The 27,724-nt window shown below is 64.7% G+C and overlaps 11 protein-coding genes and 1 non-coding gene across 12 annotated transcripts; 8 read left to right on the forward strand and 4 right to left on the reverse strand.

Moving 5' to 3' along the window:
• Nucleotides 1-149: 149 nt before the first annotated feature.
• On the reverse strand, nt 150-2,188 carry PLICBS_007591 (uncharacterized protein; the record flags this gene model as incomplete). Its single annotated transcript, XM_065601211.1, has 3 exons — nt 150-509; nt 559-966; nt 1,019-2,188. 3 exons carry the CDS (start codon nt 2,186-2,188, stop codon nt 150-152), a joined length of 1,938 nt encoding a protein of 645 aa, XP_065457283.1.
• A 977-nt stretch (nt 2,189-3,165) lies between these two features.
• PLICBS_007592 (lactoylglutathione lyase) lies at nt 3,166-4,347 on the forward strand (the record flags this gene model as incomplete). Its single annotated transcript, XM_018321041.2, has 5 exons — nt 3,166-3,212; nt 3,258-3,286; nt 3,339-3,775; nt 3,825-4,098; nt 4,169-4,347. The coding sequence occupies 5 exons, from the start codon at nt 3,166-3,168 to the stop codon at nt 4,345-4,347; spliced, it is 966 nt and encodes a 321-aa protein (XP_018180938.1).
• Nucleotides 4,348-5,779: 1,432 nt separating this feature from the next.
• Nucleotides 5,780-7,522, forward strand: PLICBS_007593 (uncharacterized protein; the record flags this gene model as incomplete). The annotated part of the gene is made up of 1 exon (XM_018321042.2): nt 5,780-7,522. The coding sequence occupies one exon, from the start codon at nt 5,780-5,782 to the stop codon at nt 7,520-7,522; it is 1,743 nt and encodes a 580-aa protein (XP_018180939.2).
• Nucleotides 7,523-8,667: 1,145 nt separating this feature from the next.
• PLICBS_007594 (uncharacterized protein) lies at nt 8,668-10,642 on the forward strand (the record flags this gene model as incomplete). The annotated part of the gene is made up of 4 exons (XM_018321043.2): nt 8,668-8,900; nt 8,952-9,178; nt 9,229-9,898; nt 9,955-10,642. The coding sequence occupies 4 exons, from the start codon at nt 8,668-8,670 to the stop codon at nt 10,640-10,642; spliced, it is 1,818 nt and encodes a 605-aa protein (XP_018180940.2).
• A 181-nt stretch (nt 10,643-10,823) lies between these two features.
• On the reverse strand, nt 10,824-12,043 carry PLICBS_007595 (uncharacterized protein; the record flags this gene model as incomplete). The annotated part of the gene is made up of 3 exons (XM_018321044.2): nt 10,824-11,671; nt 11,729-11,837; nt 11,897-12,043. The coding sequence occupies 3 exons, from the start codon at nt 12,041-12,043 to the stop codon at nt 10,824-10,826; spliced, it is 1,104 nt and encodes a 367-aa protein (XP_018180941.2).
• A 1,106-nt stretch (nt 12,044-13,149) lies between these two features.
• On the forward strand, nt 13,150-14,231 carry PLICBS_007596 (uncharacterized protein; the record flags this gene model as incomplete). The annotated part of the gene is made up of 3 exons (XM_018321045.2): nt 13,150-13,439; nt 13,513-13,948; nt 14,025-14,231. 3 exons carry the CDS (start codon nt 13,150-13,152, stop codon nt 14,229-14,231), a joined length of 933 nt encoding a protein of 310 aa, XP_018180942.2.
• A 1,853-nt stretch (nt 14,232-16,084) lies between these two features.
• On the forward strand, nt 16,085-18,305 carry PLICBS_007597 (uncharacterized protein; the record flags this gene model as incomplete). Its single annotated transcript, XM_018321046.2, has 2 exons — nt 16,085-17,307; nt 17,360-18,305. The coding sequence occupies 2 exons, from the start codon at nt 16,085-16,087 to the stop codon at nt 18,303-18,305; spliced, it is 2,169 nt and encodes a 722-aa protein (XP_018180943.1).
• A 407-nt stretch (nt 18,306-18,712) lies between these two features.
• Nucleotides 18,713-19,553, reverse strand: PLICBS_007598 (uncharacterized protein; the record flags this gene model as incomplete). Its single annotated transcript, XM_065601212.1, has 2 exons — nt 18,713-18,982; nt 19,113-19,553. 2 exons carry the CDS (start codon nt 19,551-19,553, stop codon nt 18,713-18,715), a joined length of 711 nt encoding a protein of 236 aa, XP_065457284.1.
• A 3,571-nt stretch (nt 19,554-23,124) lies between these two features.
• PLICBS_007599 (uncharacterized protein) lies at nt 23,125-23,960 on the forward strand (the record flags this gene model as incomplete). The annotated part of the gene is made up of 2 exons (XM_018321048.1): nt 23,125-23,373; nt 23,442-23,960. 2 exons carry the CDS (start codon nt 23,125-23,127, stop codon nt 23,958-23,960), a joined length of 768 nt encoding a protein of 255 aa, XP_018180945.1.
• Nucleotides 23,961-24,464: 504 nt separating this feature from the next.
• On the forward strand, nt 24,465-25,240 carry PLICBS_007600 (uncharacterized protein; the record flags this gene model as incomplete). Its single annotated transcript, XM_018321049.1, has 4 exons — nt 24,465-24,554; nt 24,682-24,850; nt 24,981-25,094; nt 25,176-25,240. The coding sequence occupies 4 exons, from the start codon at nt 24,465-24,467 to the stop codon at nt 25,238-25,240; spliced, it is 438 nt and encodes a 145-aa protein (XP_018180946.1).
• A 793-nt stretch (nt 25,241-26,033) lies between these two features.
• On the forward strand, nt 26,034-26,510 carry PLICBS_007601 (uncharacterized protein; the record flags this gene model as incomplete). The annotated part of the gene is made up of 3 exons (XM_018321050.2): nt 26,034-26,108; nt 26,182-26,295; nt 26,433-26,510. The coding sequence occupies 3 exons, from the start codon at nt 26,034-26,036 to the stop codon at nt 26,508-26,510; spliced, it is 267 nt and encodes an 88-aa protein (XP_018180947.1).
• Nucleotides 26,511-27,307: 797 nt separating this feature from the next.
• On the reverse strand, nt 27,308-27,427 carry PLICBS_r0014. Its single transcript, XR_010602345.1, has one exon. It is a non-coding gene; the product is annotated as a 5S ribosomal RNA (ribosomal RNA).
• Between the last annotated feature and the right edge of the window lie 297 nt (nt 27,428-27,724).

Here is a 27,724-nt window from a genome sequence, read left to right on the forward strand (position 1 = left end):
CACATGAAGTGACCGCCAGATGCTCCGTGACAAACGCCCAACGCCCCAACGCCAACGACGTCGACCAAGTGACGTGTCCATGCATACTCGATGTGTACTAGTGCCACATCTATGTAAACCACCCCCCAGCCATTCATCCGCGCCGACTACTACTCGATACTCATCCGCATGATGCCGTCGTTGGTGTCCACCATGCCTTGGAAGCCCACCCTGCCCTTGCTGTTGAGCCGGCCGGGCGGGTTGGCGGGTGTGCCGCCGTTGCTCCCCGTGTCGCTCGGCGCGCTGCTGCCCTTGTCGCCCCCCGTGCTGCCGGGCCGCGAGCCCCACGCCGTAGAGTCGCGCTGCATTGGGCTCTGTAGGACCGGCGAGTTGTGCACACTCATACCCGGGCTCACGGCCCGCCGCTTAAAGCTGATGGGATCGAGGTCGTCGTCGCGGCGGCGCTTGTTGTTGATGCGGCGCGTGATCTCAGCGGCGCTGGGGCCCGAGTTGCTGCCACTCTGTGACCCCTGCGACCGTCAGCGCTGCATGATTTCGAGTGTATGGAAGGAAACCTACCTGCCCCGGACCGGCCAGCGAGGGCGAGTCCATGGCCGCGTCCTCGCTCACGCCAGAAGACGAGCCCCGCGGAAGAAACGAGGGCGGCGGCGGCGTGGTGCGGCTGCTCGACTCCGAAAAGGCGTCCCAAAAGTTCTTGCCTTTGGACTTTCTGATGGCGTGGTGCTTGAACGCGCCTATCGCCTCGCCCATATCCTCCTCGGGAATGTCTGCATCAATGTTGGCCATGTTGGGCGACGACAACGTGCTGGCTGTGGCGTCCGCTTGCGCGGGAATACGCGGCTCGAGGTCCATGTCGCTTTCGCGGACCTGCTTGACGACCTCGGCCTCGCGGCGCGTCTCGGCTTCGGCCGGCGCGCCTTCTTCGAGCAGGGCGGCGCGTATGCGGGCAAAGGTCTTTGTCTTGGGCTGCGAAGGGTCAGCGTTGGAAGAGATCACGAGAATTGACGACGCGACTTACCAGCAGGTTGCCCCGACGGGTGACCGCGCGGCGCACGACGCCCTTTTGCGCTTCCTGGGACGCATCGCCTTCGCTGGAGCGGCCGCCCTCCTCCGCCTCCACGCTCGAGATGTGCAGTTGGTTGGCCTGCCAGCTGATGCTTTCTCTCCTAGCCTGGGCAGAGCTGCTCGGTGGCGACTTGGACAGCGACGCGGCCGAGAGGTTGAAGCCCAGCCCGAGCGGTGCGCGTACTTTCTTTTTGGGATGCTTCCGCGGACGCTGCCGCTGCTGGAAGCTCATGAGGCTGCTCATGGCCGGTGAGCCAAAGGGCCCGCCGGGAGGCCCCTGTCCCATGGTGGCGGACGACTTGACGAGGGGCGTAGTGACGTAGGCCTCGTCCGTGTCTTCGTCCATGAGATCATCGTCCGAGGTGGTGGACGAGTCGGAGGCGACGGCGACGGCGTGGGTGTGGCCATGAGAGTGGGAGTGGGAGTGGGAGAGCGCGTGGTTGCTGCCGAGGGAGCTGCTCATATTCATCTTCTCCCGGTCGCCCATGACGGACCACAGCGAGGTGGACGTCTGCTCGGGCCCGTGGGCGCCGTAGTCCCGGCGGCCGGGGATGTTGACGGCGCGGTCTGCCGTGGTCGGCGACGAGTCGGGCGACGACTGCTCGGCGAGGGTCGAGTGGTGGAGACTGGTAGCGGCACGGGAAAAGTCGAGGCCGCGGGAGCGGCGCGGCAGGATGTTGGTCGGGGAGGCAAAGATCTGGGAGTGGTCGAGCTTGGGGGATAGCGGCGGCGGCTTGACGTACGGGTTGGAGGCGGCCGGGGGCGGCGTGAACTGGCGAGGCGCGTGCGTCGACTGCATCTGCAGCGAGAGGCCGTGATGATGGCCCCTGCCCCTGGGGTCGCGTCGCGGCGTGACGGGCGGCTGGGGATGCTGGGTCTGGGGATCGCGGAGGTGCAGGCCGCTGTCGTCCTTGGAGGTGCGGCGCGCGGCCTCGACGATGTGCGGCGACGGGGAAAGCTTCGAGGGCGTGCCGCCGCCGTCGGACAGGGACCGCGTCTTGGTCATGGGGGAGCGCCTGCTACTGCTGGTGGTGCTGCCGCCGTCGGCGCCCGTTCTGGATCCCGCCTGCCGCGGTGAGTCGGTATCCATGACGGCCGAGTCGGGGTAGTCGAGGCCGTCCATGGCGGCGACCAGTGTTGTTGGTCCGTGATCCGAGGATAAGTGGTGCGGACAATCGGTCAGAGTGTTGTGTTGCGGGCAGACGCGCCCTCAGGTGTTGCGGACGCTGCAGACGCTGCAGATGTTGCTCAGTGACGGGGCTGCGCGTGGCAGCATGATCCTCGTGGTGGCAGTTGCGGAGCTGTGAACCGCGTCACCAGAGCCGTCGAGCGATGGATATTGGATGGGATGTTGGAGGTCAGTGCTTGGCCTGGCCGCTGGTTGCAGCCGCAGCGGCAGCGCGTGGGACGGCAGTGCTTCGACGGGAGCGACAAAATGCGGGGCGGCGTAGTTTGGCTACGCGCAGCCCCCGCCACATCCACACCTCGCCCGCGCAGCTCGAAGCGCGGCGCCAGCGAGTGAGGCAGAGGTGTGTTAAAGTTTGCGCCAGCCATTGGCAGCCGTCAACTTGCCCGGTGCCTGTCACTGAGTTGCCAGCGGAGAGGTGCAGCTCCGTGATACCCATGTGCGACCGGTAGCCAGCTCGTGCCCGCTACCCTGGAGCGCGCCGAGGCCTGACCGGCCGCGTCAACGTCAATCGTCGGCCTGGCCCGTCGATTGCGCAGCTGCCGTAAATAAAGTCAATGATGACGACTGTGCGAAACAGCTCGGCGACGGCGACAGCACCAGCTCGGTCTTCGGGAATGGCTGGCCGTCGAATTTGACGTCAGCCCGGCGACAAAGCGGGGCTGGCGGGGTGCTCCAGCCTAAGGGTATGAGCAAAGATTCACCTCCTGCTCCTTCTGACGAGCTCCCCCTCATCGTGCAGCACCCTGATGATTCCCCTCCGAGCAGCGCAGCGTCTCATCAGCACGGCACGCATCCTCAGCCCAGACCAGACACCATCCATCAAGGTACCTGCCGCAGGTACGCGAGCCGGCCCAGGGTCCATGCGTGAGGCTAACTGCTAACTGCCTACCTGACCAGTGAGAACATTCGCCATGGCCGCCACTACAGACACGAGCAAATACAAGCTCAACCACTCGATGTAAGTGCCTGGCGATCCCGAGAGTAGACGACGCTGACCGTCCAGGATTCGAGTCAAGGACCCCAAGGCGTCCGGTAGGCAGATCGCCCCGGAGCGGCGTCGCCGGCCACGGCTAACCGTCTACAGTCAAGTTTTATGAGTTCCTGGGAATGAAGGTGGTCAAGGAGTTCAAGGCGCCTGAAGCCAAGTTCGACCTGTACTTTATGGCCTACGACAGCCCCGGTGCCGTCTCGCACGGCAAGGACGCCATTGACCGCGAGGGCGTCATCGAGCTGACCCACAACTACGGTACCGAGGACGATCCGTCTTACACGGTCAACAACGGCAACAAGGAGCCGCACCGCGGCTTCGGCCACACGTGCATCAGCGTCGACAACATCCAGGCCGCGTGCAAGCGCATCGAGGACGCCGGCTACAAGTTCCAGAAGAAGCTGACGGACGGCCGCATGAACCACATCGCATTCGCGCTAGACCCGGACGGCTACTGGGTCGAGATCATCGGGCAGCGGCCCGTGGAGGAGACGGCCGAGGTGACGACGACGGACGTGACCACGTACCGCATGGTATGTCCCTTGCAGCCCCGGCGCCCCGGCATGCGGCTGACCCTTACAGAACCACACCATGATCCGCGTCAAGGACGCGCAAAAGTCGCTCAAGTTCTACCAGGACGTGCTGGGCATGTCGCTGGTGCGAACGCACGAGGCGGCCAGCGCGGGCTTCAACCTTTACTTCCTGGCGTACCCGAGCGCGCAGCCGCTGCCCACCGAGGGCAACACGGCGCAGCGCGAGGGCCTGTTGGAGCTGACGTGGAACTACGGCACGGAAAAGGACGAGTCGTTCAAGTACCACAGCGGCAACGAGGAGCCACAGGGCTTTGGGCATATTTGTGAGTGCGGGCTGCGGTGGCGGGCCCGGAGTACCTGCATATATGGCAGTATACTGACCGATTGGCGCAGGCATCAGCGTGGACGAGCTGGACGCGGCGTGCAAGCGGTTCGACGACCTCAAGGTCAGCTGGCGGAAGCGGCTCACGGACGGGCGCATGAAGAACGTGGCATTCCTTCTCGACCCGGATGGATACTGGGTCGAGGTGGTGCAGAACCCGGCCCACAGCGACAAGTACAACGTGGAGTAACGGCACGTTGGCAACTTGGCATGCCGGGCCATGTATGTAGCTTACTGCGCGCGCTGGCTCAATAACTACCGAAGTACCTGTGTAAGCGATGGACAGGCAAAACGCGAGTGAACCTTGCTCGAGAGTCGAGACAACACACAACATACCATGCCTTGTGCGCCGTAAGCGCCTTTGGCGAGCCGTTACCGCTGCAGCCACGGCAATGTGCGACAAGGCGTTGCACCACGCTGCAACTGGTAACCGCAGCCGACGCCATTGGACGGGGCAAAGGCAAGTCAGCGCAGCGCGAGCGGCCGGTCTGGGCACCGCTGCAGGCGGACGACGCTCCCCGGTGCCGTCATCTGTGTGGCGCCGCTCGCCATAGGGGAAGCGTGGCAGGGCAGGGGTCGAGGTGCGTCGGTGGGATGTGAAGCGACCGTCGGGTGCGGGGATGCCGGGGAGCAAATGGCCTCTGTGGGCTCGGACTGGGCAGTCGGCACGCTGTATGACGGCCTCCGGCGTCGACTGCGTGCGTCAGTCCCGCGATCGTCAGTTCCATGAATGCAGGATATGGCGGCCGACGCCAATGGCTCGCGGCGAGGCAATAAGAGCGCGAATGAGGGGATACAGGCGACGCGAGGCACTCACTGCAGCACCTCAGACGTCCGCTGCACTGGCCTGCGCCCCGCGCACACGCTACCTTACGGCGGCAGTGGGCGCCACACGGCGACGGCCCTGAGGTGGGCTGGTGGGGGGCACGGCGGACGGAAATGGCGGGGCTCGGGACCTGGAGGTCGGAGCCCGTTGGACGTGGGGTAACTGACACGCGCCGCACCGCAGCAGCAGAGCAGATCCGCCAGTTGTGCACCTCTTCCGGGAAGGGCGGGCATGGATGGATTGGATGCCACCCTCCATCACAGCAAGTCACCTTTCCCCTCGCCGACGCGCCGGACTGGGAGGTTACCTCCGCTGCACTGCGCTGAGCTGCGTAGCCCACGCAAGCCACCCCGGTACTGCAGCAGGGCCTGGCAGTGTGTGTTCCATGTTGTGGTGGTGGGCAGCCGGATCGTCGCTCGAATGGCCCGCCGGCACCCTGATGAACGTTGCGCTGCAGCATCCATGTGCGTCACCCACCGCCTCCAGCGCGTGCGTGCGTGCGTGCGTGAGTGAGTGCATGCCTGCGTACTCGGGTTGCCTCTCGTGGTTCCGTGGCCCCAAGTAAGCCGCTATTCAAGGTTCGTACCAGCTCTCTGGGCGCGAATCACCTCGCGCACAAGTATACAAGTACACCCAGGTCGCCCGTGTAAGCCAGCAGACGTGCGCCACCGTCCTTGACGCCGCCGCCGTTGCGTCAACTACATCTACCTGGCCCATCGCCCTGCCATCTCGCGCCTTGTCGTCCCCTTCTTCCTCTTCCTCTCCCCCCTCGCCATTGCTCCCCCCATCGTCCGCAATGACTCCCTCCGCCATGCCAGACGTCTCGTCAGAGCCCGCCCGCCCGCGCATCCTCGTCCCCGAAAAGGTGTCCCCCGATGGCCTCGCCCTGCTGACCCCCCACTTCGACGTCGATGTCCGGATGGGCCTCACCCCGGATGAGCTGGTGCGGACCATCCCGGGGTACCATGGGCTCATCGTGCGGTCCGAGACCAAGGTGACGCCGGCCGTGCTGCAGGCCGGCCGCAAGCTGCGCGTCGTGGCCCGCGCGGGCGTCGGCGTCGACAACATCAACGTGCCCGCCGCCACCAACCAGGGCATCATCGTCGTCAACTCGCCCTCGGGCAACATCTTGGCCGCGGCCGAGCACACCATTGCACTGCTGCTCGCCACCGCCCGCAACGTGGGCCGGGCCGACGGCGGCGTCAAGGCCGGCCGCTGGGAGCGCAGCAAGCTCGTTGGCGTCGAGGTCGGCCGCAAGACGCTCGGTATCGTCGGCCTCGGCAAGGTCGGCCTCAACGTCGCCCGCATGGCCAAGGGCCTGGGCATGCAGGTCCGCGCCGTCGACCCCTACGCCAGCGCAGACATGGCCCGCCAGGCCGGTGTCGAGCTGGTGCCCTCGCTCGACGACCTGCTGCCCGCCGTCGACTTCCTGACCATCCACACGCCCCTGCTGGCCACCACCATGGACCTCGTCGGCGAGCCGCAGCTGCGCGCCATGCGGCCCACGGCGCGAGTCCTCAACGTCGCCCGCGGCGGCGTCTACAACGAGGCGGCCCTGCTGCAGGCTCTCGACGAGGGATGGATCGCCGGCGCGGGCCTCGACGTCTTCACGTCGGAGCCGCCCGAGGAGGACTCGACGGCGGCGCGGCTCGCACGACACCCCAAGGTGGTGGCGACGCCGCACCTGGGGGCGTCGACGGTTGAGGCGCAGGAGAACGTGTCCATGGACGTCTGCAAGCAGATGCTCGAGATCCTACGCGGCGGGCTGCCGACGAGCGCCGTCAACGCGCCTATAATCCTGCCCGAGCAGTACGCCAAGCTGCAGCCGTCGGTGCGCCTAGTCGAGAAGATGGGCCGGCTGTACACGCAGCACTACGTGCGGTCCAAGGGCGGCATGGTGGGCGGCCGGCGCTTCGAGCTCGTGTACCGCGGCGAGCTGGCTGGCATGCCCAACACGAAGCCGCTCTTCGCCGCGCTTGTCAAGGGGCTGGTGGCGTCGTTCAGCGACTCCAACGTCAACATTGTCAACGCAGAGCTCATCGCGCGGGAAAAGGGCATTGTCATCAACGAGACGCAGGCGCGCGACTCGCCCGATACGTACGCCAATCTGGTGACGCTGCGATCGGTGGGCGACGGGGCAGAGGGCGTCACCGGCGGGGAGCAGCAGGTGATTGAGGGCTACGCGTCGGACAAGCGCGTGTACATTTCCAAGCTGGACCGGTTCAAGGCGTCCTTTAGCCCAGAGGGCACGCTCATCATCCTGCACAACTACGACGAGCCGGGCAAGATTGGGGGTGTAGGCATGGTGCTGGGCTCGCACGGCATTAACATCCGCTTCATGCAGGTGGCGGGGCTGGGCGGCGACGGCAACGGCACCAGGAGCCGGAGTGGTAGCGGCTCCGACGGCGGCGGCGGCGCGGAGCGCAAGGACAACGAGGCGCTGATGATTCTGGGCGTCGACGGCGAGGTGGGCGAGAGCGTGCTCGAGGGGCTGCGGGCGGCCGACGGCGTGCTGGACGTGAACCTGGTGCGCCTGTGATGTGGCCGGCATGAAGCAGTGACGATGGATGCGTGGGGGTTACGCGCCGGGTCGCTCAGCAGCTACTTCCGAAGTATTACAAGGTCAATGACGAGCGACGAGCGCGTTGTGCGGCGCCACTTTGTTCGAGCGTGCATCCTGCCGTGTGTGTGTGTGAGTGTGCGACGTCGTCCCCGGCCCACCGAAATGGGCACCGCGTCGTGGCAGTTGGAGTCTATCCTCGCGAATCCCTGCCGCGCCCGCGCAGGCACGACAGGGCGGATCGACCTGCAGACGCACGGCGTTATCCCTTGCGGCTGCGACTCGCCAGGACCGCTGTGACTGGGGCGTGGACAATCCGTGATGCGCACCGAGTTGTTCGTGATGAGTACTCGCGACCCACGTCGAGAGAGGCGGCCCCCGAGGATTCGACCGTGTCGATTCTGTCGAACCATGACCTGCTTTTGCCTTTGAGCCTCGTCGTATGTCCCTTGCCGTCTGATGGGGACCCCACAAAGGCAACACAAGGCTCCAGGGCAGCGAGCCGGACCCTGCGAAGCCCACAGATCGGCTTGGAAGCAAACCGCGTCAACAGGGCAGCAGGGCAGGCCACCGAGCGAGCCCACAGTGGCCCCCAAAGGGCCCCCCGTCATCGAAAAAGTGAAAGGCGCCCCACTGAAAATATCACCAACAGCCTGGAACTTGCAAGGCACCGTCCCAGCTCGGCCAATTGCCGCTGCGTCATCGTCCCACCAGGCGGCCCACCGTTAGCCGTTCCCGGCACGCTCGCGGTCCTCCCAGACAGCTCTGCATCTGCCCGCCAGGCCTCGACCGGGCCCGTGTCTCTCTCGCCAACCTCAACCACCACCCGCGAGGCCGCACAGGGTTGCGCAACCCAGGCTCACTCACTGCACTGACCAACGCAGCGACATCGGCAGCCGCCCTCCCTTTCACCCCTCACGCTGCCCTCCGGAGGCGGCATTGACGCGCGCGACGCAGCACGACCCCAGGTTCCGCTGGTCAAGTAGCTCCAGCTGCGGCGCACTGCAACGTCGTCGCCACATTCGTCATTCGAACGGCGGCATCGCGCACGCGAGACGAAAGGCAATCGGGAGAAAAAAAAATTCTCAGGGCAATCGAGAGAAACATCCACCACGACATCCGAGATGCGAAGAAACGGCGGCTCGCCTGGCGGCTTCTCCAGCCTGCGCCCGGCCGTGCTAGGAGCCGGCCGGCTGCTGGGCATGGGCTTCTCGACCGTCGCCGCCGCGCCGCTGTCAAAGAGCGGGCACGGCGGCGGCGGCGATGACGAGGGTGAGGGCCAGCCGCTGTGGGTGCTCGCCGTGGCTTCCATGGTGCTTGTTCTTCTGGGCGGCGCCTTTGCTGGCCTGACGATTGCGTAGGTGCCCTCGGGATCAGGTTGCTGCGTTGGTGCTGACGAGGGGAACAGGTTGATGGGCCAGGACAGCATCTACCTCCAGGTCGTGTCGGGCGACCCGACAGAGCCACAGCACAAAAACGCCGGTCGCGTGCTCAGCCTTCTCAAGAAGGGCAAGCACTGGGTGCTGGTGACGCTGCTGCTGGCCAACGTCATCGTCAACGAGTCGCTTCCCGTCGTCCTGGACCGCACCCTTGGCGGCGGCGTCGCGGCCGTCGTTGGCTCGACAGTGCTCATCGGTAGGCCTCGGCTTTGCCGCGCACGATTGAATAAGACTGACAGGCCGTAGTTATCTTTGGCGAAATCGTCCCCCAGTCCATCTGCGTCCGCTACGGCCTGCCCATCGGCGGCTACATGTCCAAACCCGTCCTGGCGCTCATGTACCTGCTCAGCCCCGTGGCATGGCCGACGGCAAAACTCCTCGACTGGATCCTCGGCGAGGACCACGGCACCGTTTACAAGAAGAGTGGGCTCAAGACACTCGTCACGCTGCATAAGTCGCTCGGTGAGCTGTCGGAGCGGCTCAACCAGGATGAGGTGACCATCATTACGGCCGTGCTCGACCTCAAGGATAAGCCCGTGTCCGAGGTCATGACGCCCATGGAGGATGTCTTCACCCTGGCCGAGGATCATATCCTCGACGAAAAGACCATGGACACGATCCTCTCGTCGGGCTACTCGCGCATCCCAATCTACCGCGCTGGCAACCGCACCGACTTTGTCGGCATGCTGCTCGTCAAGACGCTCATCACCTACGATCCCGAGGACCGCATCCCCGTCCGCGACGTCCCCTTGGGCGCTATCGTTGAGACGCGGCCCGAGACGAGCTGCCTCGATATCATCAACTTTTTCCAGGAGGGCAAGTCGCACCTGGTCCTGGTGTCCGAGTACCCTGGTTCCGACAAGGGGGCTCTGGGCGTCGTTACGCTCGAAGACGTGATTGAGGAGCTCATCGGAGAGTGAGTTTGCCGCCATGGCTGTTGGACCCCATTGACGCACCGCTAACTCTGAGCAGGGAAATCGTGGACGAGTCGGACGTGTACGTGGACGTGCACAAGGCCATCCGCCGCCTGACACCCGCACCCCGCGCCCGGCGTGTGCACGGGCACTCGGAGGTTGCCACGGCGGCCACGGCGGCGGCCCTCGCGGCCAAGAACCGTAGCGACATCCTCGTCGACATTGCCGAGCACCCAGACGGGCAGTCCGTGACCGTGGGCTCGCTCGGCGCGCAGAGCGACTCTGGCGCGCAGGAGCAGCGCCCCAAGACGGCCATCTTCATGAAGCGGCGCAGCTCGGCCGGGCCCGATGGCCAGGCCAACGGCGGCGGCGGCGGCGGCGGCGGCGGCGGCACTGTCCCCGTCAAGGCATCGCTCAACGACATGAGACAGCAGCTGCGCCTCGGCCCCGCTAACCTCGCCTCGCACCCGCGCAACATGACGCGCAACAACGTCTTTAAGATCAAGCAGGGCCTGAGCGTCACGACGCTCGTGCCCGCCGACACCAACGGAAAGCCGGGGCAATCCCACCAGCACCCGCCTACGTCCAAGCCCGTCGACGGCGAGGGGGCGGCGACGCCCGACGAGGGTGAGGGCGAGACTGCGCCGCTGCTGAAGGGCCTCAACGGCAACGGCAACGGCAGCAGTAACGGCGAGGGGTACGGGTCCGACGCGAGCAAAGGCAAGAGGAACGCGGACGGGCAATAACGAGTGGGAGAGACTTGATCGTGTATCTATATCGTGTAAAAGTCACCAGTCCAGTGGGGTGGTTGCAAAAGTACAGCGCTGGGTAGTCTACTGTGTACGGTATAAAAGTAGGCAGGTATTAATGCCACGCTTGGCATGGTTTCACATCATTCACTGCATTTCTTTTTCGCTGTCGGCTCGTCTAGTCGTACCAGATGGCGTTCATGCCAAAGCCCGGCTCGGGTACACGCACGCGCGCCACCCGCGCGAGGAACTCGTCCTGCCAGCGGTAAATCTCGAGCCACCCCTCCTGGTCGTCGGTGATGGCGAGCCACTCGTCGGACCAGTCACTCGGCGCGACGGCGTTGCTGTGGCCGCCGCTGGTGGGCGTGGGGTTGAGGCAGATCTGTCGCTCGACGCGGCCATCGTCAGCGAGGCGGAACGCGGCGACGTAGCCCGTCAGGTCGAAGCTGTTTGCCCGCGACGAGGCGAAGAGGTAGCGGCGCGAGGCGGACAGGGCGCAGACGTCGGCTCGGTACTGGGTCCAGCGGTCGCGGTCGGGGATGCCGGGCGGGATGAGGGGCCAGGCGCGGGCGTCGTCGAAGACGGGGAGGCGCGTGGCCCGGTCGATGGCGCACTCGCACAGGCGGTTGCCCTTTTCCATAAGAACGTAGAGGACGCGGCCCGAGGGGTGCATGGCGACCCAGCGGGGGTGATCGCGCGGGTCCGGGCAGTCCACGGCGGCGACGAGGTCGAGCTCCGCCGAGTCGGGGGTCTTCTTGCGGTGGACCCAGACCTTGTTGGCCTTGAGGTCGGCCGAGTAGAGGTACTCCTCCGCCGGGTCGAAGACCATGCCGTGGATGCCCGAGTCGGGCTGGTAGGGGTAGTGCTGGAGCGGCGGGGCGGCGAGGGCCCCCTGGCCGTCGACGGCGAAGACGGTGCCGTGGCCGGCGTGCGAGTAAAAGGGGTTGCAGTAGACGGCGTGAGGGGGCTCGCGCGCGGCGAGGAGGAAGATGGCGCGCGTGTTGGTGTCGGGGGACGCTGCCTGGGCTGCGGCCGGTGGTCAGCTGCGACATGCGACAAGCGGTGCGAGGGGCAGTATCTCACGGTGATGCAGCATCGGGTGCGATCCCTGGTGTACAATGGACGTGGGCGACTCGACGGCGAAGCTGGACCACTTCTTCATGGCGGCGCCGTAGATTGTCTTTTTGGCATGCTGGAAGGCGAGTGGTCAGTTGGGAGAGGCATCGTCGGCATGTTGTAGTGTACACGCACATCAAAGGTCATCCACGAGATGGGCTCATCCTCAGGGATGGGCGTCCGGTGGACGAGCTCAAGCGTCAGGGCCACGTCGTCAAACGCAAAGGTGAAGATGGCGCCGGGCGGCGTCCATGTGCCGACCATGAGGTGGTGGACGGGCATCTCGACACCAGCGGGAGCTTATGCTCTCAACTTGTGATGATGTTGAGTGTGTAAGTGTACCGCGACGCAAGTGTCGATATGTCAACGGCGCAGCTGCCCGATTCCCAGCGAGATGCAGGACGAGGCTCAAGCTCGCCGACGCAACCTTGTCATGGTCACGGAAGGGTAGACGGACGGATGGATCGCGTCTCGTCTTTTTCTTTTCCCGGGCGTGGACGGTGCCTGGGCCCCAATCGGGTCGAGGGGGAGGGGTGGTGGGACAGACGCGACGGAGTGCGCGAGCGAGGTTCCAGGTTTGGAGAGTCAAGTGGCAGTGAGTGGTGGATTGGTGATGGTGGTGCGGGGCAAAACGTTTACCCCTCGCTGTGCGCAGCCTGATGTGGTCGAGGTCGCCGTGGAATGAAGCACCTGGGCAAGGATCCGCCGGGTCGGGTCCCTGAATTCTTCCAGAAGCACTGGACGGGCACAGCAGGCCATGGGACGCACAGCCATTTGCCGGCGCTGTTCCCGAAGCTCCTTGTCACCCTCAGCCCACCTCTGCTGCAGCGGACCGCCGGCGCCGCGTCCAGCAACACCAGCAGCAGCACCGCCAAAGACGCCCGCACCCCATTCACCACTCAGCAGATGGAGCAGCCAAGGTCAGCCCCCGTAGCGCCCGTGCTGCTGGACGGGCCCCCAGGCGGCCACTGGCGGGCCCATCCCCCCAGGCCCTATCGGGTGCCAGATGGCCGGGCGTCGAGCGGAAGCGCCTGCGGGGTCGCCCCCGGGCGCCACGGGTCGGTGGCAACTGGAGAATGGAGATGCCGTGGGGTCGCGCGACGCCGCCAGTAAAACGTTCATCCATGGTCATCCGCCCTTCGGCTGGTGCTTCGGCAGAGCTTCGTCCGGCGTAGATATAAGACGGGCGCCGTCGTGCCTCTGAGCGCCTGCGTTGCATCACAGCACCTCCATCCCGTCCGAGTTGACCTCTTCCGACGTCAAACCTCCTCCCCCATCATCACCACTTCTCCACTCCCTCACTTGACTTGCTCTCATCATCTTCTCACCTCCTCTCACCACCTCACCCCGCCCTATCGCGAACCCTCACATCAAAAATACACCACAAGATGGCGCCTGCCGCAGTCTCGGATGGCCAGCCAGGGGCTAGCAAAAAGAGCAGCCGCTTCGACCCCATGTTCACGCAGCACGTCATCGACACCATGGGCCCCAATATCACGCCGCGAAATCGCCAGCTGCTCACCAGCCTGCTGCGCCACCTGCACGACTTCGCTCGCGAGGTCGAGCTGACCAACGATGAGTGGATGACGGGCGTGCACTTTATCAACGCCGTGGGCCAGACGTCGACCAAGACGCGCAACGAGGCGCACCGCGTCTCCGACATTCTCGGCCTCGAGTCGTGCGTACACCCCTCTCCTTCACTCCGCCACTGTCTCTTTCACCCACCGGCTTGCTGACTGACTGTTCCAAAGGCTCGTCGACGAAATCGCCAACAAAATCGTCGCCGAGGGAGACGTCGACCCAACCTCGTCGTCCATCCTCGGCCCCTTCTGGTCGCCCAATGCTCCCTTCCGGGAAAACGGCGCCTCCATCATCCAGGACCCGGCGCCGGGCGGCCGCGTCTGCAAGATGCACGGCACCATCACGGACCTGCTGACGGGCAAGCCCATCCCCGGGGCCGTCTTCGACATCTGGCAGGCCAGCGCCAACGGCAAGTACGACTTCCAGGACCCGGAGGCACAGACACCCAACAACCTGCGTGGCAAGTTCCGCGCCGACGAGAACGGCCAGTACTGGTTCTACTGCTACCACCCGACGGCCTACTCGCTGCCGACTGACGGGCCGAGCTACGACCTGCTGACGCTCATGGACCGGCACCCGATGCGCCCGGCGCACATTCACATCATGGTACGTGGGCCTCGAGTGGCGGACTTGGAAACCGGAGAGCAAGAGAGACGTCAAACTAACAGATGCCATGGTGTAGGTCACGCACCCCGACTTCAAGGGTTGCACAACGCAGCTGTACCCCAAGGACGACCCGTGGCTGGCCACCGACACCGTCTTTGCTGTCAAGGACGACCTCGTCGTCGACTTTAAGCCGCTCGAGGGCGACTCCCAGGCTGAGCTCGACCTGGAGTACAACGTCATCCTGTCGCCAAAGGGATACAAGGGCAAGCAATTCGGCCCGTAGCCGCCCGAGGCGCGCGCAGGGCGCGGAAAGATGACGCAAGAAGAGCGTGTATGTACTTTTGTAATGCAATGACTAATGACCGGACGTGTCGATGCCCTTTATTTGCCATGTGTCGTCGCCGAGCGTAGACGGAGAGATTTCGATGTGCAATGTCCCGGGCCCAGCACGACGAGCAACGACATGAGCGCCGTCCCAGCTCAAATCCACGACGTCAGCCGCACCATCCGTTCCCGTGCTCAATCAGGGGGGGCATGATCATCGAGGGCCGTACAGAAGCCGCGTGCAGCCCATAGCCCCGGAACCTGGCTTCACGATGATGCGTGAGCGCGACACGGAGGCCTCGCCGGAGTATATAAGATTCTCGCGAGGCAGGTCTGATGCCTCCAGCAAGCTCACGTCGAACCCTCAAGCCGCCGTGCATCGTCGATATGCGCCTCGCGCAGCTGGTAATTGCCGCCGACGGCATGGCCAGCTTCACGATAGCTGCTTAGCGAACACACTTAACGGCGACAGAGTCGTGGGTCACGATATCTTGTACCAGCCAAAATGTGACGGGCCTCCTCTGTACGACGAGTGCCTCTCGCCCCAAGCGTTCTGTTATGGGGCAGTATATAAATACGCCTTTGATCCCGTCCAGTTCAGGATGGATTATCACGAAGTTAGCGTGAGATGCCGTACACGCTTCTGATGCGAGAAGATGGGAAAGACCAAGGGTGGCATGAGCACGACAAGGCCGGTTAGCAGCCTCGCGGCCTGAAACATCGGCTTTTCTACGCGCATATTGATCTTGGGTAAAGCGTCCGAGGAAATGCGAGTGGGCCAAGCCAAAGAGATCCAAGCCCAGCACGACACAGGCGCCGGCACAGGTACCGACACATATACAGACAGCGACACCCTCAGCGTCAGGGCCACCACCGCCACCCGCAGCAGGACCAAACTGCACATATTCGACTGCAGGCCTGTCCGAGTCTGAGCAGGCAGTACATGCCTAAGAGACGATCACCTTGACTGGGAGTATGACGGGCCAGATCCGGAAAATGACTGGGCGGGATGGATGCAGGCGCAGATGGCCTGCGGGCCGTTCTGAGGTGCGAGAGGCGGGCGCTGACAGGAGACGGGGGACGAGGCGGAATCCACATGCTTGGAAGTTGGAACCGTCGGCAGGGCGGTGTATTGGTTATTTAATTGATAGTTCCAGTCAATCGGTGGCGAGTGCAATTGATGCAGGTGAGCAAACTGAGGTCCACGGCCTGTGCCTGATGTCGGTATGCAGCTCCAACGGTGTGCTGCGCGTGCAGCAAATGACCTGTACGAAACCTGGAACGAGGCGTGCGGCGGCGGACCTCAGCTGCACCACCCCGCCACGCCACCGCTCTAGCTGTCGATTCGGGGTTCCCCCACTGACGAACGCGGTGCCCTGAGGTGGCCCGTCGTCGCAGCAACGGCGCCCCACCACGGTAGGTAAACAGCCCCAACCGCTTCCCCACACGACGGGCAACCTTGAACAGCAACGGTCCAACTCCCAACTCCACCTCGCCGTGTGTGCTCGCTCGCCATGGACCCCGTTTGACCGCTCATGCTTCTCGCGTAGGCCCTTCTTTCCGCCGTCACTGGCGAGTTGCGTGTATTCTTCTTCTTCTTCTTCTGGGGCTTCATCTTCATCTTCTTCGACCTCACCTTCGGCCGTTCCGTCTTCATCCCCGCCGCACCGTGGCCCGGCGAGTGGCGTCGCCGCTGCATTGGATCGCCTCAACTACGCCGTAGACGCGTGAGCTTTTCTGCCTGACAACATTACCTCCACAATTGACCCAAGCTGACTCGGGCGCAGCACAGCCCTCGCACCGGACGTCACTATGGGCGCCGGCAACCTCGCCAAAACCGACGCCCCGGGCGCCCTCGGCGAGCTCCAGCAGAACCAGCAGGAGCCCGCTCGATCCCCACGGAAGGCCCGAGACGACGCACCAAAGTACACCTGGGGCAACATCTCGCTCAAACCCGCCAGATCCCGCGACCCGTCGCCCGAAAAGCCCAAGAAGGCCCGGTCGGGAGCCAACCTGGTCGGGTTGCTGTCCCGACCCAAGTCACTCAAGAACCTCTATAAGCTGGCCACCGACGATGAGGTCCGTGCTGCCAAGGACAAGGAGAACAGAACGCCCGACGAGCCGACAAGTGCCATGCTGCCGCCTCCCATATTCGCTCAGTTCACCTCCGACGCGGCAGCCACGCGGGAGCAGCGAGTGCGTTCGTCCGTGGACATTGGCAGCGCCCGGCCCATCGTCAAGGAGCGTCCGCAGTCGCTCCACGTGCCCCGAATGCACAATGATTCAGACGCGCGGCAGTCGTCTACCGAAAAGCCGGCGAGCCACCTGTATAGAGGCAAGGTGCTCGGCGCGTTTGCCCACCTGACGGGTCGCTCGGGGTCGGCAGACTCGCGCCCCCGGGAGCCAGAGTGTGACATCGATGAGCTCAACAGACAGCTCGAGGCCCTCCTGGACCGCCGCAACATCCCCGAAAACCAGCGGTACAAGATGCGGAATCTCAGCACCGCCATCAAGCTCGAGTTCATCCACCAGGACCGCGCCGAAATGCACGCGGCCACGGCGGAGCGCTCGAGCACCTTCGACAGCAATGCCAGCAGCGACGCGCCGGCGGCGACGCCCACGGGATCCGACGGTGAGGACGAGAAGCCCAAGCGTGGACGCGGCCGCAGCTTCACCTTTTCGCGAGGCAAAAAGGACCGCTCCTCTTCCAAAAAGCCCAAGGGCGACGGCACGCTGGGCCGCCACTTTCGGTCCAAGTCGACGGACAGCGTGGCGAGCGAGCGACCCACGTCGTCGGCCAGTTGCTCGTCCGGCGGCGGGTTCCTTGCCAAGGTTAAGCTCCAGCAAGGTCCCGGCGACTACGTGGCGTACCTGCGTAAGGTGCAGAAGCCGCAGTTGGTCGAGGTGGGCAAGTTACACAAGCTGCGGCTGCTGCTGCGTAACGAGACGGTGTCGTGGATCGAGGACTTTATCCAGCAGGGCGGCATGAAGGAGATTGTTGGCCTTCTCAACCGCATCATGGAGGTGGAGTGGAGGTATGAGCCCGCAATCCGCCCGAAGCAAAGGGCTGCCACTGACGAGACGCAGAGAGGAGCACGAGGACGCGCTGCTCCATGAGAACCTGCTGTGCCTCAAGGCGCTGTCGACGACGGCCCGCGCCATGGAGCACCTGCACTCGGTGCAGCAGGACCTGTTCCCCAAGCTGCTGCACATGCTGTTCGACCCGGAGAAGAAGGGTCCGAGCGAGTTTACTACGCGCAACATCATCACGTCGGTGTTGCTCACCTACATCGAGTCGGCACCCCCAGCAGAGCGTGTAAACCGCGCCAAGAGCGTGCTACAGCACCTCCGCGACCCCGAGCCCAAGGACAGCGACCGCCCGCTGCCGTTTGTGCTCGAGATGCACCGCGAGCGCCCGTATCGCGTGTGGTGCAAGGAAGTCGTTAGCGTGACCAAGGAAGTGTTTTGGATTTTCCTCCACAACCTCAACGTGGTGGCCCTCGCGTCGGACAGCAAGGACCGCGGACATGTTGACGGCGACAGCGACAGCACCGAGAAGAAACTCGAGCAGCCGCACGGCTACATGCTCCGCCACTTCCCGCCAGAGCGACCACCTGTGCCCGCCGCGCCATACGTGGGCGGCGTCGAGTGGGACGCGACAAACTACCTGGCGTCGCACCTGGACCTGATGAACGCGCTGCTGGCATGTACGCCCACGGCGGCAGAGCGCAACGCCCTGCGTGGCGAGCTGCGCATCTCGGGCTGGGAGCGCTGCCTCGGCGGCAGCCTGCGGCTCTGCAAGGAGAAGTTTTACGGCTCCGTCCACACGGCGCTGCGCACGTGGGTCGCCGCCGCGGCCGAGGACGGATGGGACGTGCGCGACGTGCGCTTCGGCCCGCCTCCGGAAGCGCGCGCGTCGCCGCGCAAGACGGGCAACGGCGGGCAGAGGCCCAAGGTTGAGGACGCGCCCAAGTTGGACATGCCCAAGTTCGACCTCGGGCTGGCGTCGGCGAAAAAGGAGGCCTGGCTGTGAGGAGGCGGCGGGCAGCAGGCAACACGACATGACAGAGAGAGAGAGAACGGAGGATGAATACGAGGGGGGACGCTCCAGGTTGGGGATCCGGGTGGACGGACGCGAAAAGACGCGCTCCAGGAGGTGTTTCTCGTCCCTCCTTTGCATACAGAGTCGTGGACTTTGGGCTTGGCTTGGTCTCTTTGGTTGGGCTTTCCGCTGGGCATGTTTTGGGGTCATCATTGGGTGTTTTTTTTTGCATTGTCTATAATCATGGGCGCCACTACTCTGTATGATTGCATGAGATGAATTGACGACATGACGAGCTGCGTCGGTAGCAGCCGTCTTTTTCTTTCTTATGCGCTGAGCCACCCACCGTCTCTTGCCATGAACTGGCTAATTCTGGGTTTGTCCAGTGTGATAGACTCTCAACCGCGGTGCAGCTTGAACGCGTCGTAGACGGACATGCCCTTGAGCACGTCCTCCTTTACTTTGTCGTCGGCGGCCGTCAGGCGGGGCAGCAGCTCCAGCACGGCGTCGAGCTTGTCGCGCGGGATGACGACGACGCCGTTGACGGGGTCGTGCAGGGCCACATCTCCAGGGCGGACGACGGTGCCGTTGATGGAGAGGGGTGCCTCGAGGGCCCAGGGGATGCTGCCGCCGCCGGAGCCGACGGTCGAGGTGCCGTAGGCCCAAATCTGGCAGGCAGCGGAAGTCAGCAGGTAGTGCATGGTGCAGACATGGTGTAGGAAGACGGCAACAGGCGATGAGCAGGCAGGCAGATAGGGGCGCAGGTTCGCAGACGACAGCCAGGCAGGGTTAGCTCACCGGCAGGTTGGTGCTCCGCAGCTCGGGCAGGTCACGCACGCGGCCGGCGACGACGACACCCTTGACGCCACGGACCTTCATGCGCAGGGCCATGATGCCGCCGCAAATGGCGTTGGTTTGGCCGGGCGGCTGCTGCATGAAAACGAGGGTGCCCTCGCGCGCGAGGTCGGCCCAGTGCGCGTCCTTGGGCACGTTGGCTGGCGGCTCGGCGGGCGGGGGCGCGCCCTTTGCGGCGAAGAGGATCGTGGAGACGGGCGCGGCGGTGACGGCCGAGGTCTCGGCGTCGGCGTCCGGGGCCGGAGCGCCGTATGCCTGCAGGTCGGCGACGAAGCCGGCGCCGGGGACGTTGAGCTTGAGCAGCGCGTCGGAGACGTCGCACGCCGTGTACCGCTGCAGCTCGGCGATGGCATCCCGCGGGATCGCGGGCGTGGTTGTGGCCATGGCGCGCGACGTCACCCGGGAGGCTGCCGTGGAAGATGCAACAAGGCGAGCGGGAACGGCTTGTGAGCGAGCAGTGAGGGCAAGAGCAGTGCGTAGTAGACTCGAACGGAACATCGCGGACGCCCTATACCTCAGTTGCGAATCGGCAGGGTTCGCGAGGAGCTTCAGATCCGAACCGGGGGGTTGGATCAAGGCTCCGGGCCGAAGGGCGGCGGGGCGTCGCCTGACGGTCGGGTCGTCTGCAGCGGCCGCCGCGGGAGCTCCCGTGCCGCCAATCAGCCTCGGCACATGCGCCGTGTCAAGCGTGTCGCTGCGTCCGTCCGGGCGGCGTCCGAGGCCGCCTCTGCCACGGCGATCTTGTCGCGCGGCCGGCCAATCACCGGCTCGGGGCGACCACAGGTAAACCAGTTCGCCCGGCGCGACGACGAAGACGACGACGATGGCGGCGGCAACGTTCAACCCTCGCGCCGCGACGTGTATGTGCGACGTTGCGACGGGCAGAAGGGCCGTTGGATGAGCGGCCCTCCTGAAGACGTGGCCTCCGACCAGGTCACGATCGCCCTGGCGAATGCGGGCAAGTCTCGCCGGGAGGCATCCAACGTTGGGATGAATCGATCCAACGGCCTCGAAGCATGCCAGGCAGCTGGCCCAGACATGTCGAGCGTTGTTGGTTCGATGGCGCCGAGACAGGCCGCGTCGAGCTGACTGGACGCCGCAGCAAAAGTGCTTGCAGGTAGGACGGACCCTAGCCGTCGACGACTACAAACTACAGTATACGTGAGTAATGGTCACAGATATCGGAGGAGAGCGGGTTGTTCACGCCCGCTGCTCTAGCATTGCCACGCCGCCCATGGCTACGTCGCAGGCTTGCCGCAGCGACTCGACCGGGCGTCTGCTCGACTGTGTCGACTTACGCAAGCCAGCAACTGCCGGTGGGCAACGTGCTGATCCCCCGCATCTGGTCCTGGCGTGCCGTCCCAGAACAGAGACAGTCGCGAGTTGTTGCCTCGTCCTGGCGGCTCTACGGTTCCAGCAGCTCGTTCATTCGCAAATCACGTTTGTCCGTCGCGCGGTCGCTCCAAGCACGGAGCACCTGAGCCTGCGTCGATCCCACCCAGGCACACCCTGGTGTGCTGCATGCCATCTCCTCCGACGCCGCCGCGGGAAACAAAGTCTAGCGCGCTGTCAGGCGGCCCCGTTGGCGGCCCGCGTCATGGCGAGAGCGGGCAGGGAGCCGTACATGCGTGTATGCATCGACGGGCTCACGGCGCAGCACCGGGAGCCCGAGACATCGGCGTCGGCCGCCTGTGAATATTGCGAATTGACAGCGAGGACGAGAGTGAGACCACACGGCCGGACGGGGTCTGTCAGCGCGGTGGTGAATGGCGCGATGGCCCCTAGCCAGCACGCGGCCGGCCATCATGCAGGCGTCTGCGGTTGGTTCGAGGGCGCTCGCAAGCCGCAGCCCGTGTCTGCCCGGCGCGAGCCCGTCTTGCCCGTCCCTCTCCAGGGCTCCTCAGGCGGGGTTGGCAGTCGAGGGCCCCCTGGAGGCTGACTGAAGGTGCTGCCTGTCCGGTGCACGGCTGCTCGCCCAGTGGGCTCCAGCGACGCCGCGGACGCCCGGGAAAGGGGCCGGCTGCAGTGGACGAGGCGCGAGGCGTCGGATGTACGAGTGCAGGAGCCGTGGGGATGAGAAGGTTCGATGTTGGCTGCTGAGTCGGGCTCGCAGAGGAAGAGGTCGCCGGCCCGGACGTGACATGGGCATTCCAAGGGGGCTTTGAGTTTGGTCAATGGAAGCATCGCTGTCCCGAGGTCGTCTACAGGCCGGGCTTCAGCGCGGCGGTCTGGCGCCCCAGGCACGTGGCCCAGGGCCGGTCCAGCAGCGTTCGGGGTGCCCCTGGGGGTTGCACGGCGAGGTGCCTGGGCTGGGCTGCCAGGGTTCCCAGGTTGGCTCCAGTATAAGGTTCACCACAGCCTTCAGCTGCGGTGCCCCGCTGGCGGTACAATGCAGACACCTTCCATCTTGAGTGCGCTTCTCCGGCACGAAGACTAGACGTCGAGTGCCATGTGCCCTCTTCGAGAGTTGGTAGCGTCTCCTCGTGGCCGTGGACGCCCTCGTCGCCCAACGCGCGCAGCAGCCCAAGACGCCCTGTTGCATGTTCCAGTCGTCTTGTCTTCTCTTCTCTCCCCACCCGCCTACAGCGCGGCGCCCGGGTACCTGACAGATCACCTCAGCCGCCGGCCCACTGAACTCGAGCGCCTCAGGCGCGCCCCAGTGGGCTGGCGCCTGAACCGACGCATGGAACCTGCCCAGACGGACCGGACGCCTCAGCCTCCCGCAGCCTGCCCAGCGGCGCGAGGCACTTCCATCCATCAGTGAATGTGCTGCGCTCCATCGATGGATGCCATCCGTGGATGCCACGGGGCCGCCAGCACAGTGGGACGCCTCGACCTCACTGGCCCTTTGGCGCCCCTCGCAGCCCTGGAGCTCACCGGCTGTGATGCTGCGCCCTGTCCCGCCGTGCGCATTCCCCAATCCCCATGGCGCTGTTGTCCCTCCCTCCCGTCCGTTCCATCCCATCCATCTCATCTCATCCTCATCTCATCCATCTGTCATCCCTCTCCTCCGCCTGCGTCCGCGTCTCTGTCCACGCCCACGTCCGGCCATCCGCTCCCCTCCCCCCCCGTCTCCCTCGTCGCTTTCGTGTCCTCGCCTCGCCTCGTCTCCGATCCATCCAGACACCCCGTTCGCCTCCACGCCGCTGCGCCCCACCACACTCGACTCCCGCGACGGTCGACGCACCACAGCTCACCACCTCGCCGGTCCCATCGATCTGAGGCGTCACCAGCGCACGACCCGACGCTCTGGCTGGCCCGCCGCCGCCGCGAGCTCCCGCCGCCGCCCTCATCGTACAGACTCCAGGCAGCCCAGCCCAGCCCAGCCCAGCCCCGCGCCGGCGTCCGTCCCTTGGCCGTTGCCCACCGACCTGGGGCAACCCTCACCTCGCCCGCCCCGTCCTGCCCAGCGGCACCCCGAGCAAGACCCGGCACGCGCTGCAAGTACCTTACCTGACTGACCGGCCTGCCCTGTCCTGTCCTGTCCTGGCTGTGCCGACAGACGTGCGTCGTCGTACGTGCGATCCCAGCTAGGGTTGGTCGACCGCGCCAACCCTGTCGGTGAACATGTCCATAAAGTAAGTAAGCCCCCGTGTCTCTCTCTCACCTCCGCCAGGGACGACGAGTCTCCCGTCCCGCCTCGCCGCGCGCCCGATAGCCGTCTGCCCTTTGCCCCGGCCTCGATCGTGTCCTCTGCGCCGTCCTCGCGTCCTTTGTCCTCTCCTTCTGCCCTGGCCCTGCCGCTGCCCTGCGCTTCTTGCGCTGGCCCCGTCGGCTTACTCCGTGTCTCCTCCACACTCCCCCTTATCCCACCCGCACCCTCCCCTCGTCCCGGCTCCCGCACCCTCGCTCCCGTCCCTCCCCCGCGCCTCCGCTGCCGAGTTCGAGTATACGAGTAGTCCCCTTTCCTCGCTCCTGACCTCATGGCACGTTCGGGTGTTAGTCGCGCCCCACGATGGACAACCCTCACGACTACCTAATCACGGGCCGTGCCCCGTCCCGCCGACCAGTCGATCCTGACAATGCCGACAGCTGGGTCATGCTCAACCAGGGCGGCTTCGTCAAGCTCGGCAACGAGCGCGTCCTCCTCAAGCTCGACTCGCGGATATCCTGCGAGCTGTCCGTGCCCCAGGAGCTGCGCGCGCGCTGCACCGCCTTCCAGCGCAAGAGCGACAAGGGCACCTTGTTCCTGACCAACAAGCGGGTCGGTCTCGCGCCTCCCTGCCATACCTCGGCGCCTCTCGTGGGACGCCCTGTTGACGCGATTTTCAGATAGTCTACCTGCCCGCCAAGCCCGCCCAGGAGCCCAAGTTCGAGTCCTTTAGCGCGCCCATCCTCAAGTTCCAGGACTCGAGCACCTCGTCGTCCATGTGGTGGGGATGGGTCTGGAAGTCGGACTGCGTGCCCGTCTCAGGCGGCGGCATCCCCCCGGACCTGCCGCGCATCGAGGTCAAGTTTACCTTTTCCGACGGCGGCATGAATGACTTCAACGAGGCGTACATTCGCCTGCGAGAGCGCCTGTTCCAGTACCAGGAGATGCGGCGGGAAATGGGGCCCGGCGCTGACATCCCTGATGAGCCGCTGCCGGCGTACGAGGCTCAGGGCGGGCAGCCGGCGCCGGTCGCGACGTTGGCCGTGCCCCGGAACGTCCGCTCCGACAGCTCCTCGAGCCGGAGGGCCCCCGACGAGCCGCCGCCCGACTACGACGAGGCCCAGGCGCAGCAGCTCAGCAACCGGTTGGAGGATCACATCCGGGGCGAGGCGGAGAGGGGCGACCAGGAGGACGATTGACGCGTAGCGCCCGGGGATGCTTGACTCGACCTAGACTCGTGTATTTTGGCGTGTTATTATGCGCTGCTCGCTCGGCAGGCCTACGATTATGAATTCACGTGGTTTGGTAGCGTAAGAGGCTGAGCGGGTGGTCGTGAGAGGCGATTGAGTCGAAAAACAGCCAGCTCACCACAGCGAGTTAATACATTTGCCTCGCGACATTCGCATAGTGTCGCAACAGAGGCCGTGCCACCTTAGTTGTAGCTGCCTCCCTGCCACCACGAACGCATCCTCGCTGCTGATCGGATTGTTGCATGTCTATGACTGGCCCGGTGAAGAGCGAGATGGCCAGAGCATCACGTGATATCAACTTATGTAAGCGCCGGGCAGCATTGTGCCGCGGGCCAATCACGGGCAGGTCAAAGCCAATCGATTTTGCGCTGGTGACCGAAAGCTCCCGACCTCTTCTCCGGAAGCCAACGCACCACAAAAATCACCACCGCCATTGCCGAGCCACCAGTCGCGATGGGTATCTGGGACGCCTTTTCCGAGATTGTCGAGGCCGTGACGCCTTGGAGCGTCGTTGAGGCCGAGGCCCCGGCCGCGGAGCCCAAGGTACGCAGCATCGTCTCGACGGATCGCGCCATTAAATCGTCGAGCGCGGCAGCGATCACCGCGCCGAACGTCCCGCACCGGCCGCGGGCGATCAATTGACGACGACGAGCTAATGACCGATGAACAGGAGGAGCAGCCCGCCGCGGCCGAGACCAAGGACGACGAGTCGCCCGCCGAGGACGCCGCCGAGGAGGCTACCGAGGCTGAGGAGGCCCCCGAGGAGGAAGAGGAGGAAGAGGAAGAAGAGGAGGAGGACGAGGAGGAGATTGTCGACCCCAAGGAGACGCTCGAGGAAGGTCCGTACAACCCCGAGTACCCGGCGCAGACGACGCGGCGAGACCTGTTTGAGTCGGCTGGCCGGCCGGCGCGATGGATTGGCGCTCTCTGAACTACGGCCACGGATGACGGCTGCTAACCAACGTACAGAGTGCAAGAACTCTGCCCAGTGCGCCCCCGCCAAGCACCACTTCGACGAGTGCGTCGAGCGCGTCCAGCAGCAGGAGAGCGAGGGCGAGGCCAAGGAGGACTGCGTCGAGGAGTGTACGTGATGCCCCCGGATGCCGCTTGCCGGCCCCTCAGCGAATCTGCCAACCGGGTTCCTTTACTAACTTGTCTTTCTAGTCTTCCACCTCGCCCACTGCGCGACCGCCTGCGCCGCCCCCAAGCTGTGGTCTAAGCTGAAGTAAACGCGAGACGCCGCCGCCGCCGCTGCGCACGATCCCCGCTTCGCCGTCTCGACGCCCCCCTTCTTCGCCATGCACGAAAGTGGTTTCAGCGGGGGCTCGTTTTCGGCGTCGCATGTACAACTGCAATTGCGCTCGGGAAAGATAAAAGGGGCGGGCTGCGGGGTGGGAGGGGGATAATTCGAGTTTCCCTCGCACTCTGACTCCCCGCGGGTTGAATGGGGCTCCCTGGCCCGTGTTTGGCGGTTCGACTGTATCATACGCTGCAGCGCCCTACTACAATAGATCTTTTTTCCCTCTCCCCTCTCCCTCCCCATTCCCCGTCTGTTCACGCCTTGGTGGCGAACCCGCGAGCTCACGTGTCGGTGCTTGAGACGCTCGCGGGCCCCGCGTGCCCGACGATGCGGTAAGAATTACCAGATGTAAAGCTCAGCACGGCCCTGCAGGGTAGGCATGACGGCTCGGGCGCCCGACGGTGGTCGAGCACAGCCCATGCGGCGGCTCGGTGACGACCCGTGCGGCTTCGCGGGGCGTATCGAATGACCAAGTCAGTGGTTCGAGTTGGTTGCTATTTGCGTGCTCGAATCTGCTACGCCGTAGAACGTAGTGACGACCACGAGCAAAAAGAATGGCCGAGTAACAAACACGCGCAAGCACTTTAAAATCGGCCCTCACTCCCTCCTACTTCACACATTGTTCGCGTGCCCGACTCTTCAAGTGACTGCCCGCCCGCCACCACCACGGCACGTACCTACGTTTCTTGATCTTATAGTACGAAGTATCTTGCACGCCCAGGATGAAGTACCAGCTCGCCCTTGCCGTCGCTCCGCTGCTGTGGCACGCTACAGTGGCCGAAATCGTCCTCATCGGTGTGCGTGCCTGGGCCTCTTTCCGCGCGCATCTATAGAGTTAGCCTCGCTGACTGCAGACCGTGATGCATATAGACGTGCAAGGCGCAGCACAACACGTGCTTCATGCCCATCGGGGAGAATGAGCGGTGGATCGTGCCGGACGCGCACGAGTTCAAGGCCGTGTGCGGGCTGGGAGACAACCTCCGGGTACGTGAGCCCTGAGGCTACATATTGGTGCTGAGCTGCCTTGGCTATGGCTACATTTTACGTACAACGCCAGCTACAACGACAGTCACATCACTGCTCAGCTACGCCACCCGAGCATCTAGCTGACCGATTTACAGTGCCAGAAGGATGGCGACCCGTGCTTCCTCAGGGCCAAGACGGGGATCCTCGCCGACTGCCGCGTGCACAAGAAGTGACGGGTCGCCGATGGCGTTGCGCCCTTCAGCTCAGCGTCCGGCGCAGCCCCTTACCGCGCGGAGAGAACACTTCGGTGCCCGACGCCTCGCCGCTGAGCCAACTCGTTCAACCTGCTTCACCGGGGGGGTGGCGTGCTCGGCAGTTGCGGCGTGGGTGTGATGGTGCGAGTGCCGGATGGCGGCGGCGGCGAGCTGACCATGCCCCGGACGGGGGAGAAGATGGGCAGGAGGTGAGGCGCAGACGATCCCCCTTGACCGAGCGCCTCCTGCACGACGCTGAGACTTGGACGCCGATGTGTGATGCGCGGGCGCCACTTGTCCCCGGGCAGACGACCGATACCCATCACTCGAGGGTTTGCTCGATGCCGTGCGTCTAGGTGTCGCGTGCCCCCCTCGAGGCGACGAGGTGATGGCATGTCCGCTACCAAGCCCTTGGACGGGCGCCTGTCGTGCGACCACACCCCGGTCCGCCCACCCCGGTCCGTCCCGCGGGATGGCGACCGCACAGACGGCCGCCTAGTTGGACGCCGAGTTTGCTCGAGCGGCTGAATTTGACAGGTCTAATGTGACGGTGTGCCGAGACGACTTCGAGGCATAATTAATGGCGCCAGAGGTGAGCGAGTGGTTCTCAAGGTGAGTGGCGGAAGCGTTATAGCGAGGTGGCATCGCGCCCACCATCTGGCACAAAGAGGCAATCCAAAGTCCGGGGAGAAGAGGCAATGTGGCTGGCAAAAAGAAGATCATCGGGGCATACGCTGTACTGTAATACGGATGGAATCCAGGGCAGGCAAAAAGAAGACATACAACAGCCGGTGTTCGCTGGCCGTCACCGATCCAGCTACTAATCTGCCCCTCACCAGCTTAACTATGGGGGAGCGGACGAGACCCCGTGCTGCCTGGTAGGTGTGGTCGTATGTGCTTGGAGACGAGGCTATTTGGCTTATAACACCTGCGAGAAGCCATAAGTGCGTTGACGTGAGCCATGCGTGCGTTGATATGAGCCGGGTTGCCTATCGAATGGAGTGTGTATGCTTGACGATTGCGGGTCGACGCTCGGCTGCTCGCCCGACTGCCGCGGCCCTGCCCGGTATAGCAGACGGGACGTGCTGACAGCGTGGTCCTGCGCCGCCTCAAGATGCGGCGCGACCAAGGTCGACAACGTACGGCTCCGACATGGCGAGTCGCACGACGCCAGAGGCGCGTGGAAACCGCGG

The sequence above is a fragment of the Purpureocillium lilacinum genome (genome assembly GCF_023168085.1).
Source record: "Purpureocillium lilacinum CBS 284.36 DNA, scaffold_5, whole genome shotgun sequence".
NCBI classification, from domain to species: Eukaryota; Fungi; Ascomycota; class Sordariomycetes; order Hypocreales; family Ophiocordycipitaceae; genus Purpureocillium; species Purpureocillium lilacinum.